General features: G+C 41.0%; 1 protein-coding gene across 7 annotated transcripts in view; it reads left to right on the top strand.

Moving 5' to 3' along the window:
• Positions 1-14594, top strand: part of brip1 (BRCA1 interacting helicase 1) — a 125116-nt gene that overhangs the window by 5351 nt on the left and 105171 nt on the right. For 5 of the 7 annotated variants that reach the window (XM_086081372.1, XM_086081375.1, XM_086081373.1 and 2 more), the window contains exons 2-3: positions 7992-8103; positions 13487-13690. In XM_086081372.1, coding sequence (XP_085937498.1) covers positions 7992-8103; positions 13487-13690 — 316 coding nt within the window. The remainder of the gene's footprint in view (positions 1-7991; positions 8104-13486; positions 13691-14594) is intronic. The other 2 variants (XM_086081376.1, XM_086081379.1) reach the window with 1 other exon arrangement.

The raw sequence follows: 14594 nt of genomic DNA on the forward strand, positions 1-14594 counted from the left end.
GTAAAGTAATTTAGGGTTCCCAGAAGTTGGTAAACCTTCTCCATAGTGTGCACATCACTGTCTTTTGGCATTAGATGCCATAAGCTTCTGTCTGCTGAGAGAACTGCACAACAGGCCTGCTGCTGTTCCAGAAATCTTTGCATCATTTTGAAAGTGGAACCCCCTCTCGTCACTACATCATGAATCAGTGAATGTTCAGGAATGTTCAGTATTGACGAATTCTTCTTCAGCTCTGTCTTTCTTTTCCAGCTGCGAGAAAAACCCTGTACAAGATGCCGGCATGCTCACAAAGCTGCGTTAACTCTTTGTGTTTTGAGCACTTTGGTTATAGTTAGGTTTAGATTATGGCCAAAACAGCCAAGCCAAATACAGGGTTAACTTTCAAATGTTTTTTTCATATTAGTTGCATTGTCCGTTGTGATGCTAGACAAATGTTCCACTTTGATGCCCCACTCGTGCAGCATACTTTCAAAAAATTCTAAGATGTTGTCAGCTGTGTGGTCTGGGAAAAAGTGTTTCAAGGCAAAAGGATTTGAGTTCCGAATCTGAAGAGAGGAAATGCACTGTGAAGCTTATGTATGGTTTGCCACTTCCTCCATTGCTGGTCCACAAATCAGTTGTTGCAGAAAACCACACAACTGTTTCCACTTGTTTATGAACATAGGCCCTGAGCGCGGTGTACATCTTTGGAATTTAATTTTTTGAAAATAATTTTCTTGTTGGTACTTTGTAAAGAGGCACTACAGTTTTCATTAGTTTCAGAAACCCTGGTTTCCCTACAGTTTGAAAGGGAAGCATGTTTTTGGCAATGAAGTATGCAATAGCGTTGTTCAAGTCTTTTGCATGTTTTGATTAGTGATGCACCGAATATTTGGCCACCGAAAATGAGAAAAATATCTATTTTTGACATTCGGCCGAAATAAAATTGGGGACGAAAAAATATTGCCGAAATAGGATGTTGTGGTAACGCAAGCAAAACAACTGCTGAAAGTGTATGTATGAATTAAACGGCGGGGTGAGCGTTCCGCCTCAATGTTAATTCATAAGCAGTAGCTGAAAGCTAGCGTCTTGAGGCTAACTCGGGTCGATGCTATCTCAAATCAGCAGCGAGGAATAATGGCAACGGCACAAAGTATGGCGTGTGCGCCATACAACACAAGGCAAGTGTGTGCGTGTGGCAGCTATGCGCTAGCTTACAGCGATCAAACTTCTTATTCTGCAACTGAAATGTCGTAGCAAATTGTTTGCTGCTGAAATGCAAATAAAGCCCCCGTTGAATAAGCAATCATCATATCATAGAATAACAAACGCAATGACAATGACATGACACTGCTGTGCTTACTGTATGCTTGTGGTTATTTTCATTCATCCACCTCATTTATTTCTCAATCATTACTGTCGTGTGTTGAAAATGTGGATGGACTGTCGCTAATGGTGAATCTGAGTGATATTAAACATTGTTTTTTATTTGTTTTTACTTTTTAAGTATTTTCGGCATTTCAGTTTTCGGCCAAGCGTTTCTCATTTTCGGTTATCGGTTTCGGCCAAAAATGTTCATTTCGGTGAATCCTTAGTTTTGATGTGGGTGCATAGTTTATTTGTTTCTCAAAAGTCTGCTGAATTGTGGGCTGAGGGGAAGTTAGTGATGTAGATGCTCCATTGCTGCCAGTGCTACTGCTACTAATGCCCTGAAAAGAGACATTAAAAGAGAGAAATGTACCTCTGGATAACACAACTTTAATGCAAATCAAATATGGTATGGAAATATAATAGTACTAATTAGTAAACACATTTAAACACAGTATTGGATTATCAAATTGAATTGAGGTAAAAACGGTCCCGCACACCGACGACTATATATAATTATTGATAAAATTACAACATTGATTCTATCATTCAATGTTGATGCATGTTTATTTTCTGCACAGCCTCCATGTTGGGTTTTTTTATGTTACGATTTTGAACTGATTTTCAAAATGGTGGAACCCTTAAACAAAATTATAGACATAGCGGCTACATTTAATTCTAGCACAACAGTACAATGAACTGGAGAAAGAGTAACACTGTGATGTGAACATGCTAGCCATGCTAGTTAGACGCATTATCAGCCTCAATACAATGCAAGACACACTACTCATAGCGTAGTTGCAAACGTAAATTTTTCAGAAAGTGTTGTTATTTTACCTTGAATTTGTCAAACAGTGAAGGGTGGTGCTCTCTTAAATGTGATATCATATTGGACATATTCCTTCCTTTGGCGGCCACTCTTGTGAAGCCACGGTCGCCAATCCTTTTTCGATAGCCGAAAAATTCCCATATAGCCGACTTTGTCTGTTTGGATGGGGGGAAAAGTTTGCTTGGTGGTTCACCTCCTTCAGCCATCCTCCAGCTCGCTCAGTGCACACGTCCTCCTACCTCAGGCGAGTCACATAAAAAGCTCTGTGTTGTAATTTATGTTAACATGTCTAGCCATGCTAATTAGCAATGTTATCATCGATGGTGAGCCGCGGTAGCGAGATAAGTATTTATTTATACAGCAATGAATTATTTGAAGCCGGATGCGGCCGGCCCGACAGTAATTTGAATAGCTGCGGCAGCGAAGGCGCACTCATGTGACGTAAACAATGAGACGAGGCCGCCGCTGCACACCGCTGGTGCCCATTTTAGGCGTGCGCCTCGAGTCGGGGCCGGGGCTAAACAACTTACCGGCTTCGGCAAGTTTGGGAGGTTTTAAAAAATCTTGACATTTAATATCATGGTTTACCGTCAAACCGGTTATCGGCACATTCCTAATCTGAACCACGGTCGCCAATACTTTTTCGATAGCCGAAAAATTCCCATATAGCCGACTTTGTCTGTTTGGACGGGGGGAAAAGTTTGCTTGGTGGTTCACCTCCTTCAGCCATCCTCCAGCTCGCTCAGTGCACACGTCCTCCTACCTCAGGCGAGTCACATAAAATGCTCTGTGTTGTAGTTGATGTTAACATGTCTAGCCATGCTAATTAGCAACGTTATCATCGATGGTGAGCCGCGGTAGCGAGATTAGTATTTATTTATACAGCAATTAATTCTTTGAAGCAGGACGCGGCCGGCCCAACAGTAATGTGATTGGCTGCGGCAGCGAAGGCGCACTCGTGTGACGTAAACAATGAGACAAGGCCGCTGCTGCACACTGCTGGTGCCCATTTTAGGCATGCGCCTCAAGTTGGAGCCGGGGCTAAAAAACTTACCGGCTTGGGCAAATTTGGGAGGTTTTACAAAATCGTGATTTTTAATATCATGGTTTACCGTCAAACCGGTTATCGGCACATGCCTAATCTGAACCATTATATTTTATATTAAATAACAGGTGTTTGTTTAGCATTTCAATGCATTGTTCTTTTTTCAAAATCAATTGTGTCGTCAAAACTAAATTAAAGAGTTTTTGGTCAATTCATGTAGGGGCAAAAGTAAGTGAACCCTGAGCTGCAGTGCTTAAAACAAGCAGTCAAGTAGGATCAGGTAGGACAAATTGGTAGCTTAACTAACCACTGAAATGGACCAATGAAATGAGAGAGGTTTAGCAAAGAAATTGTGCATAACTGACTGAAACAGAGACAACACCATATCACTTTAGTCTTACCCAGGTGAAGCAGATCGCTTGCAACTCGAGAACACTGAAAATTACTACAATCCTAACTAGAAGTGGACAACCTTCTAAAAATGTCAGCAAGAACCACAAGACAAATTATAATTCAGGTAAAAAGCCAACTCGAACATCACATCAAGGGATTTGCAGACCATGCTTCAACAATCAGAAGAAAAGTCAATCGACAAGGTTTTCATGGAAGGCTTGCTAGGTAGAAGCCTCTCTTCACAAAAAAGATCAAAGCTGCCCATCTCAACTTTGCCAGCGAGTACCTGGACAACACTGAAACTTTTTGGAAGTCCCTTCTGTGGACAGATGAGTGCAAAATTTAACTATTTGGTCACAACTAAAATAGTCATGTTTGGTGTAAAGTCAATACTGCATACCAGCAAAATAACTTTCTCCCTACAGTGAAGCAGGGTGGTGAGAATGTTAAGTTCTGGGCTGGCTTTTTATCCTCAGGACCTGGACAACTCCACATAGTCCAGGGAATCATGAATTCAGAGGAATATTGTGAAATCCTAGATCATAACCTGAAGCCGTTCTTTGTGAAGTTACAGCCTGGTAGAAGATGGACCATGCAACATGACAATAATCCAAAGCATCCCAGCAATACAATTCATGGGCAGTTTATGCTAGACGCTCATCCAACTTCTCTTGGCTGCATTTTGCAAGGAAAAGTGGCAAAAATCCCCCAAAGTAGATGTGAAAGATAAGTCACTAAAGAAAGTGTTTGAATGAAGTTATCATTGCAAAAGGAGGTGCAATGTCTGATTAAGTGAGAGGTTCACATACTTTTATACCCATGAAATCAGAATTTTTCTTAAATCAACAATTTTTTGCTCAGTAATGAATGACATATCGTTCACTTTTTTTTCTTTCAAAGTCCATTATTTTCAATGTCAGCATTTTAGATTGGGGTATGACTAAACATTTAAAAAAATCTGACCATGCCTGTAGGGTTCACAAACTTTTGAGCAGCACTGTAAAAATGATAGGCCTATAATAATAATAATATGAATTTTTGTTGTTAAAGAATGCTACCTGTAATTAAACAAAAGAAGCTTTTGCCAAATCTAATATTGGGGTCTAAGGAGCTGATGGATAAAAGAAAAAGGGGACGTTCAAAGCATCACATACTGTCCACCAGAGGTGGGTAGTAACGCGTTACATTTACTCCGTTATATTTACTTAAGTAACTTTTTGAATTTGTTTTTACTTCTAAGAGTAGTTTTACCACACAATACTTTTTACTTTTACTTGAGTAGATGTGTGAAGAAGTAACGCTACTCTTACTCCGCTATATTGGGCTACACTAGAGGTGTTACCCGCCGTCCCATTCATACATTAGATTTACCGTATTTTCACATAAGCACTCCGCTTGATTGATTATGGGAGCATTTCTGCGGACACTAGTGATGTGACATTCACGAACAAATCGAGTCTTTTGAACGGCTCTTCAATGTGACGATGGGAACGGAGTCTTTATAGAGACCAGGTTAACCTCCTGCAACCCCCCGCCACTGTTCGCTTTTGGATGGTGCGTCATCTTCGCATATTAGTGTCAATCAAACAATTAACTTGTAAGTGGATCGTTAAGCTCTGAAAAAATAAAAAATAATTGGTCACTGAAGTTAGAACACGACAAGCTCAAAGAGCTTCAAAAGTTATAAAATTTTTTATTTCATGATTTGTAGATTCCAGCATTTGTACATAATTTTATGTTTTTGTCAATCTGATGACATTGTTTAAAAAATAAATAAATCGGACTTCATGTTCAAGCAGTTACTCAGTACTTGAGTATTCTTTTCAGCAAATACTTTTTTACTTGTCCTTGAGTGATTTTTTTTGATGACTACTTTTTACTTTTACTTGAGTCATATATTTTTTTAAGTAACGCTACTCTTACTTGAGTAAAATTTTTGGCTACTCTACCCACCTCCACTTAAAAAAAAAATTGAGACCACCCCACCATTATTATTTCATTTTTATTAACAACAACATTAATGCTATTTGGTACCAAACACTTGTCTTGGTCAATGTGTTGTTGTGCGCTGTCCCTGTTCAAATAAATGCATACCATACCATATAGATTATCAGTTTTTTTTAAGTGGAAATGCTTGGCATCCTCTTTTTGCAATTTGCATTTTAGGAAACTCTTAAACATGCACCGTTTACTAATATCTACTTTTTTATTCTTGTAGAAAAGAATAATGGTTGTTGACATAATGTAAAAATATCGGCAGTATTTTTTTTTGTTGGCACTATTTTACACCAGAAAGTGTTGTTTTTTAAATTTGACTTGAAATTTGCACAATAAATGTTATCCAAATTACATTGTATCTTGTTTTTATCATTAATTATTTTATCAATTTCAAATTTTTTATTTATTTTTATTAACTTCTTTCAGGGACTATTCAACTGAAATGATTTATTAAAGTATTAAATTACAAATATTCTTTACACTTATTTTTATATTGTGAATAGTGATATGTACGGTACTGTTGTTGTGAAGGGTTACAATTTATACCCTGATATGACTTTTGGGCCATATCGGGCCAGCTCAAACCTGTTTTGTACATTTGGAAAAGCTCATTATGAACAAAATCGTTTTTTATTTTATTTTAAAATGATATAAAGAGCAAGAGTAACACTAAGAGTAAAACTTTGTGTTTTGTACTTGTTTCCAATGTGAATTAATGTAAACCAGTGTCATCATCTCTTGAGCTGGCCGGGGAGTGAGTGCTCAAGGGTACTTTGATAGTAGACAGCAGCTCTTCCCACATATGTTATGTGATATGTTAATACTTGAGCGGGACGCCCAAGTAAACTGGCCACCGCCCAAGAATATTTCTAGAAAATTTACCGTGTTTTCAAGACTATACGGCACACATAAAAGTCTTAAAATTCTTAAATCTTATGTGTGCACCGAGTTCCAGAGACGTTTTCCTTCAAGATAATCCTCGGGGCAAATTTTGCTGTGCCAACGTGCGTTTCTGATTGGTGGGCTGGTTCACGTTTGTTGCTAGTTGGCTGCTGGCTTGTATTAAGATACAGCGGCGGGCGGAGGGGAGAAGGCAGAAGAGAGTATTTACTCGAATGTGGAGATGGGACGAGAAAGTGAATAAAAAGAGAAAATAAAACGCCAAATTGCAGTGTGACCTCCTATCTCCTGTACTTCATTTCGTCTACCCCGTTTGGACCCCACCTTTTTGGCGACGTGCAGCCGACTCGAACACCGGCCGAGACCGAGCAGGAATGGATAACGAAATACTGCCGGTATTTGCATTGTGTAAAACAACATCGGTTTGGCTAAGAAACTCTGGAAAATGGCATCAGCTAAGAGACATGCTTACGAGGCACAATTTAAACTGCAAGCTATCAGTTATGCGGTTGTACATGAGAATAGAGCAGCCGCGAGATAATTCCACATCAATGAATGAATTGTGCAAATAGGCTGTGCAGTCTCTGCAAATAAGACCAGTCACGAGGCATCACTGTTGCTCTCTCGAGTAATCTCTGTAAAGCATCAGTCTCTCCCTGCTCTGAATAACATTCCGTTAAGCCAGCCATGTTTTTTTTTTTATTGTTTTGCTTTCTTCTCTGTAAAGTAAGCATTATTAATTTCGGCCAGAATTATCCCATAATATTTTCTTTTTAACCATCGCAAAGCACTTTGTGCACTTTATGCTCGCAGTTTGTGCTTTGGGATTGTGTATTCACGTCCGATCCGTCCCGATCCATTTTTTTTCGCTTACAATCCGATATGACAGCCTTATTTTATTTGCATTATTACTTTAATATGAAATAAGTGCAAAAAATATGGAGTCACTGAGTAATGTTACAACAATATTTTTACTCTGAAAATTCACTAGAGTGCACAATATGAAGTGCAAAATGGCACACATTTTTTTAACCCACCACCCCTCCTCTACGGAGTCCACCCACCCAAATAGATTTCAATCTGTGGTAAACACTGGTCAGGAAGTAGATGAGCAGCTAAACAACAATTTTACGTTTTAACATTCGGCCACAGCTGGACTCAAATTGTGACCTTCCTGTTTCAAAGCCCAAGTATTTATAGATGAGGTACTGCTGCCAAATTTGATGGCAATTGAGACTGATCGTGAAAATTGTCCAACATTTGTTATTGTAACTTCTGATCTCTTGTTGGTGAGAGCAAAAAACTTTCAAATTTGAAAGGGCATTGCTTTCTAAAAAGCTAAATCATGATTTAACAGTTGTTAAATATTAATTTAGCATTTTAGAAAGCAATGCTTTTATTCATCTTTTTAAAACCCTGATGATAAAAGTGTTTCATTACAACCAAGATACAATTTTAAACTTGCTGTCAAATTTACAGATCCTACGAGGGTTGAACTACGGGCAGCATTGTTTGCTGGAAAGTCCTACTGGAAGTGGCAAAAGTTTAGCCTTGCTGTGTTCAGCACTGGGATGGCAGCAAGCACAGTTTGGTAAGTAAAAAATGGTCTACTGAGCATCTGTCTGTCAGATTTACCGGTACTTAAATTGCATGCAGATGGGAGCTCACTGCTCTTTCCTTAGGTACCTGTGTAAATCCTCACGCCAGCTATCTAAAAACAAACTATATAGGTAGTCCACAATTTACGAACACAATGGGTTCTGGGAGGTTGTTTGTAAGTCGAATTACATTTTGTTTAAAAATAAAATGTTATTACATTTAAAAAAAATATATATATATATATATATATATATATTTTTTTTTTATATACAGTGTATATACTCTCTATACAGTACATAAATTAAATTTAAAAATACATTAAATTACACCTTCCATCCATTAACTGAACCACTTTTCCTCATGGTTAATTTAATTAAATTCTTACACAATATGATGCAATAAAACAAAATAAACATGCTTACAGTTACTGTAGATGGTGGAGGAGTTATTGAGTTGAGTTCTTGTGAGGCTCCTGAAGTGAAATGCATTGCTGGCTTACATTCTCAGGAAAGTATGTTTTCCGACTTTCCATGACGTGCACAAGAATATGATTTGCGTGTATGACGAGTCAAGATGGCGACCACCAAGTTAGATTCAAGTGATTTCGAAGCTGAAGAGATATTGTAGGTTTTGTTACTACGCCGATAAAGAAGACTACTGAGGGCTGCTTCTCACGAATATGCTCCAGGAAAGCCTCTGAAATATATGGCGCCAATATTGGGTTCATGAAGAATGCTAAGTTATAAAAACCACTATTTTGCGTGGCTGATGACTTTTGACAGCTGGCATTGGTTGTAACTTCTTCGCTATTTCAACAGCAATTATGATTGGAGAACACACATTTCAAGAACACAAAAGACGTCATCTGCAGTATTGTAGATGGTAAGGCGAAGGTCTCTAGTGATTCTGTCATCCGCACTGCAAACCAGTTAACTAACCCTGCCTTTGGAGTGCTTCCCAGTCCTTTTTCCATCTGTGGAATTCACGTTTGATGCCAGTAAACTTGGGAAGGGACGGCGTTCTTGGTTTAATAGTTGGTATTGGGATAACTTTGGGTCATGGCGGTCCGCATTCTGTCAGTGTCCTCCTTTATTCTTGCCTTTATGCAGTCCACCTTGCAAAATATCAGCTTGGGGAGGAATAGTTTCAGCTCAAGTGACCTTGCAGTTTCCCCTGCTCTCCTGGTGGGATCCATCTTTTCCACCGGCCATGCACGTCTTTTGCTGTCTTTACCAGTCCTTGCAGGTGGTTCAGCCTCTTGGTTACCATCAGTCCGTATTGTAGAAACATGATCACACTCAGTTTGGACTCCTTGTAGTGCTGTGGACAACTCAATATTTACAAAGTTGACCCAAAGAGCCTTGCAACTTTGCAACTTTTGCCAGGTCGTATTTTTGCTGTTCTGTCAATACAGCTTCCTCTGTGTCCAGCTCCGCCTAAAGCTCTGCAATGAAGCCAGCCTCCAGGCTGTCATTTGCTTCCATGACTTTCTCCGCTTCTATTGTGAGTCTATTGAAACAGTCCCTAAACTCCTCTTCAGACATGTCCTTGTAATCCTGGTAGTATTGTTGACCAGGCGAGTAAACAATCTCTTTGCTGTGGTTCGCTCCATTTTGAGTTGCTCCACCGATTTCTCAACATTTTGGTGATCCATTTTCATTTCAATCTGTGTACTGCTCACAGGCCCACGGAGCGCCTCGCGGCTGCCAGTGGAGGACCCTTTCCCCCGCACATAGCCCACATTGCAGCCCCCAGGCTCGGCCGAGGTGGCCACCTCAAAGCCTTGGTGGCGGATTCATCCTGCGTGCCAACCGCCTCCCCACCTCTTTGCCTCTGACCTCAGATCAGACGAGATGACCCGCTGAATTTAAGCATAATACTAATTGGAGAGAAAAAAAGAAACTACCGTATTTTCACAAATATAAGACGCACTTTAAAGTCTTAAATTTTCTCAAAAATCGGCGGTGCGCCTAATAGTGAGGTGCGCCTTGTGTGGACCGAGTTCCAAAATCTGACTGGCTTTGTGCTGTCGACCCATTGCTTATATCCATGAAAGGCAGACCTGACTGAAGACAGGCATTGTGAGAAAGAGTCAACTGAAAGATGACGGCATGCAGACGCTCAAGACACGTCCAGCCTGTAAATTAAATTTAATATAATTAAATTCTTACACAGTACAATGCAATAAAAAACAACAAAATAAACGGTTACTGTAGATGGTGGAGGAATTATTGAGTTCATGTGAGGCTGCTGAAGTGAAAGGCATTGCTGGTTCACGTTCTCAGGAAAGTATGTCAATCATTGTTAATTAATTTCAAAGTTAAATTAGAGAATGCTGCATGCAAAACATGAAGTATGGCAACCAATTCCAATTGCTCTGATTGGTGGACAGAGTCGGTCGGGGACACAAGCCACCAATCAGGGAGGAGCGCTCACACACCCCACAACAAAAACTAAATACAATGAAATGGCCACCAACATTGTGGACCGTAATAGGCATTTATAGTCGATGAAATTAATTAAATTAACATTGGAAGCGATAGAGTATTTAGGGAATTTTACGTCAACACATTGCTTATATATGTAAGAGGATTTATTTTTGCATTGATATATGTATTTGTGGGGATTTATTTTGTTTCTGATTTGGGAGGACGGAACTACAGTATTGTAAATGAGTGTGATTGGCGGAAGAATACATGAAAAGGAGGGGGGGGGCTGATTGTGACGGCGAAAGAGTGAACTGAAGGCTGACCTGACTGCAGACTGTGATGACGGCATGTGGACGCTCAAGACACGCCCCCAATAGGTAAAGTATATAGTGCCGGTATGTGCATTAGGCATAACAACATCGGTTTAGTTAAAGACCCCCGAAATGGCACCTACGAAGAGACACGCTTACAAAGCACAGTTCAAGCTGCAAGCGATCAGTTACGCGGAAGAACATGGAAATCGAACAGCTGCAACATAATTCAAGATCAGCGAATCCATGGTTCGCAAGTGGAGGAAGCAGGAAAACGAGCTTCGCCATGTCAAGAAGACGAAGCTGAGTTTCCGCGGAAACAAGGCGAGGTGGCCCGTGTTGGAAGACCAACTCGAGCAATGGATTAATGACCAAAGAACAGCTGGAGAAGCGTCTCAACAGTCACCATTCGACTAAGGGCACAAAAGCTTGCGGAAGAAAAAGATGGAAGCGTTTTGACCTGTCAATCCTTCCATATTTGGATCAAAGCGTTGCGCCAATGGTATGATCAGATTGCAATGAAGGCGCACTTACGGCCTGGTTCAGGTGCATGGGAGAAATAGAGGGACTCGGCGAGTGTCGATCCTCAGTTGAAGAAAACTCCTTTGGAGGCGGTCATCGCGCGCGCAGCTGGAATGCTGCACCAGAGTCACTGGCTGATGGTGATGGCCGCACGGCTGAGAGGCACCCTGCAGGTCCCCGGTTGCTGGAGAGGTGCACACGCGGCATGGAAGCTGCGGCAGGTCCCGGTTGGTGGTGAAGTACATGCGCGGTTGAGAGGCCGCAGTCAGTTGGTTTGGGTGCTGAGGGGTGTCTCGGGCGCATCGGCTGGAGCAGAAATCTGTAGGTCGTTGGCGCACAGCGGCTCTGTGCCTAACAGCCATCGTGGAACCGGGTCGGCGGGACGCTGCATGATTCAGAGAGTAGAAGGTAGGTGGGTCAGCTCTCGGCAGGAACGGACACGCGCATTTTGGGGCGCGCGTTTTGTTGCGAGTCCTTACGTGATGCGTGCTTTGGGAGCGCGGTGTTGTTGCAAAACCGGGGCTCAAAGAAGGAAGCCACGTGGTCTTTCTCAGTGTGTTCGTCGACCACATCTCTCGTGATGGATGAAGTTCATGGGGGCAAGAAGAGAAGGAGAAGAGGGGGAAGTTCCTTCGCGCGCTGGTTTTTAAGTTTGTGTCCTGGGGGGGTCAAGCAGTCCCGCCTCTTCCGTGCGCTTGAAGCAGACTTGGTCGACTGAAACCAAGCATTTGGGATAGCATTTAACAATTTTTTTTATCAGAATTGACAAGCCCAGATGCTTCATTTATCATTCTGAACACATTTCAAACATTACCGCGATCATAAAGTTATTGAATCCGCTAAGCTTACTAATTAGCTGAAATTAGATGGCTGCAGAAGGTACACATCATTCATTTGTGATAGACATACAGGCTGTGTAAGAAGTCACTTGATGTCAGTCATGTACATAGAGTCCGTTTATGTCCCGAATTATGTAAACTTTGGATTAATTAGAGCGGCAGGATTCTTGTGGATAATACCGATAGTGACCGCTGGAGGGCAATGTTGTACCGTATAACTTCCAAGGGGCGTTGCTTCCAAAAACACATGGCTGATTCCTGTAGATAGACCAGACCATAAAAGTGGTCTTGGGGACTGATCAGCAGTCTTATCGCTAGTCTGCTTGCTAAACAGGCTTTTAGATCTCGGTAGGCGCTGAGATATGCGTTTCCTATGGGTTGTAAAAACGAAATTCAGTCCCTGCTGGAGGGAAATTCAAAGAGTTTTCCTTTTTGAACTGTCTCTGGTTGGTTTGAGAAAACACAGGGTTAAGGCATGCACAGACATTCCCCAGGGGGAAATGTTTAAAAAGGCAAATAAATAAAAACTTGAGGGTGACTGGCAATATTGTTAACATATGTATGGAAGTGGGCATGGCAAGTGGGACTTGAAAATGAATGGAGAAAAGTTTATATTAATCATTAAATTGTGTGAAAACTGTAAGTAATGTGGAATCAGATGATATATTCCCAGGATGGCGTGAATTTTTGAAGCAAGTTGAAATTTGAATAGTGTAAATTGGAAGCATTATGCGTTTTTGCACGCCGAAAAAGTGTTGAGAATAATAACGGTTAGAAACATATTTCAGCATCCACACAGTTATTGCACAAGATTACATCATCATAGTGAATCAAGTTCATTTAACAAACTTCAAGATGGCCGCCAAGCTAATAGAGTGTTAAAACTTGGAACATAATTTAGTAATTAGATTTCTCCAAGCTGAAGGTATCAAGACATGTGAAATATACTCTAAAATTAATGCACAATATGGCTGTAGCAACCTGCCAAAGTCATCTTGCTATGAATGGGCTAAAGCATTCAGAGAGCAAATGGATTTGGACACGGCCCTGGGATTTATATGCCAAAGGAATCAATGACTTTGTAGCAAGATGGGGAAAATGCACTGAAAACAATGTTGTTCATGTAGAAAAAATAAAATAAAGTAAGTCTCTATATTATTTCAATAAAAAGTCATGACAAAACTCCAGATACTTATTGACTGATCCTCGTATGTGATGTACAGAAATTGCTCACAGTTTAACAATAGTTTTGTTTTTTCAATGTATGATTGCAGATAAATTGCAAGGAGAAGGAATCTCGGGAAATGAGAGCCAGTCTTGCAAAATCATTGGAGATGTTACAAAATCAAACATGACAAACACGTGCCAGTGCCAGTGCCATAGCAAAGTGAGATGGGCCTCAAATGCTGCTGTTGTTGACCTTACAGTGTCACCCTCTAAAGAGATGTCAAAGCATCTGTATACCGGACATCACACTAGTAAGTATCTTATCTGTATTCTAGGGACGAAAGCTTCTGTGCATTTGATGGGCTGGGCAGTGCAGGCTTGTACACTTCACTTGATTCCTTCCCGTTTCTGCCCCACGCCTGTTGTAATGGAAAACCAACAGAACCCGTATGGTGTGGTGCTGGACCAAGTGAAGTGATGTGGGGCCTATGGAAAAGCAGCAATCATGTTCTTACCATTGTCACTCCAAAGTATGTTACACAGCAGGCCTGTGCAACTAATTAAATTTAAATTATTACATTCCACAATTACAAAATCACCATAATCATAAAAAAAAGATTATTAACTCTTTGACCGCCAACAACGTTTAATAACGTTTAGTAAAATCCAAATGAGTGCCGCCAAAGACGTTAAAAGACGTTCACTATGTTTTTTGTTTTTTTGGGGGGAAACGGGTGGAGGAAAGCCTTGGCAAGATGTGCTGAAAGTATCAAGCAGATCGAGTTAGTATAATGACTATTTTTGGGCACTAGATGGCAGCGATGACTCTCTTTGGACAAGATCGGGTTGGAGTCAGTAGAAGACGTGAGGCGGAGCTAGAGTGTTGAGCGGAGAATGGCTGAGGAAGCGAAAATGGCGACCGGTTGCAAGCAGCTCACGCTTGAGCATTTTTTTCAAAGACGAAAAGCATCGACCAATGCTAAAGAGCACATTGATGATGATGATGGTGACTCTGAGGTTGATGCCGAAGTTGGAAGCGTTGACGCCGAAGTTGGAAGCGTTGACGCGGCGGCTTCGATCACGTCGTAAAGCCTCACCGGCTAGCGATGCTAACGCCGTCAATCGGACGATGAAGAGTACCCCGAGTCCAATGCATATTCATCGGAGGAGTGGGTACAGTCTGATCACGGAGAAGACACTGGTTCTGGACTACGA

This window comes from Leptonotus elevatus, chromosome 7 (assembly GCF_054856555.1).
Source record: "Leptonotus elevatus isolate MCC_2025b chromosome 7, RoL_Lele_1.0, whole genome shotgun sequence".
NCBI classification, from domain to species: Eukaryota; Metazoa; Chordata; class Actinopteri; order Syngnathiformes; family Syngnathidae; genus Leptonotus; species Leptonotus elevatus.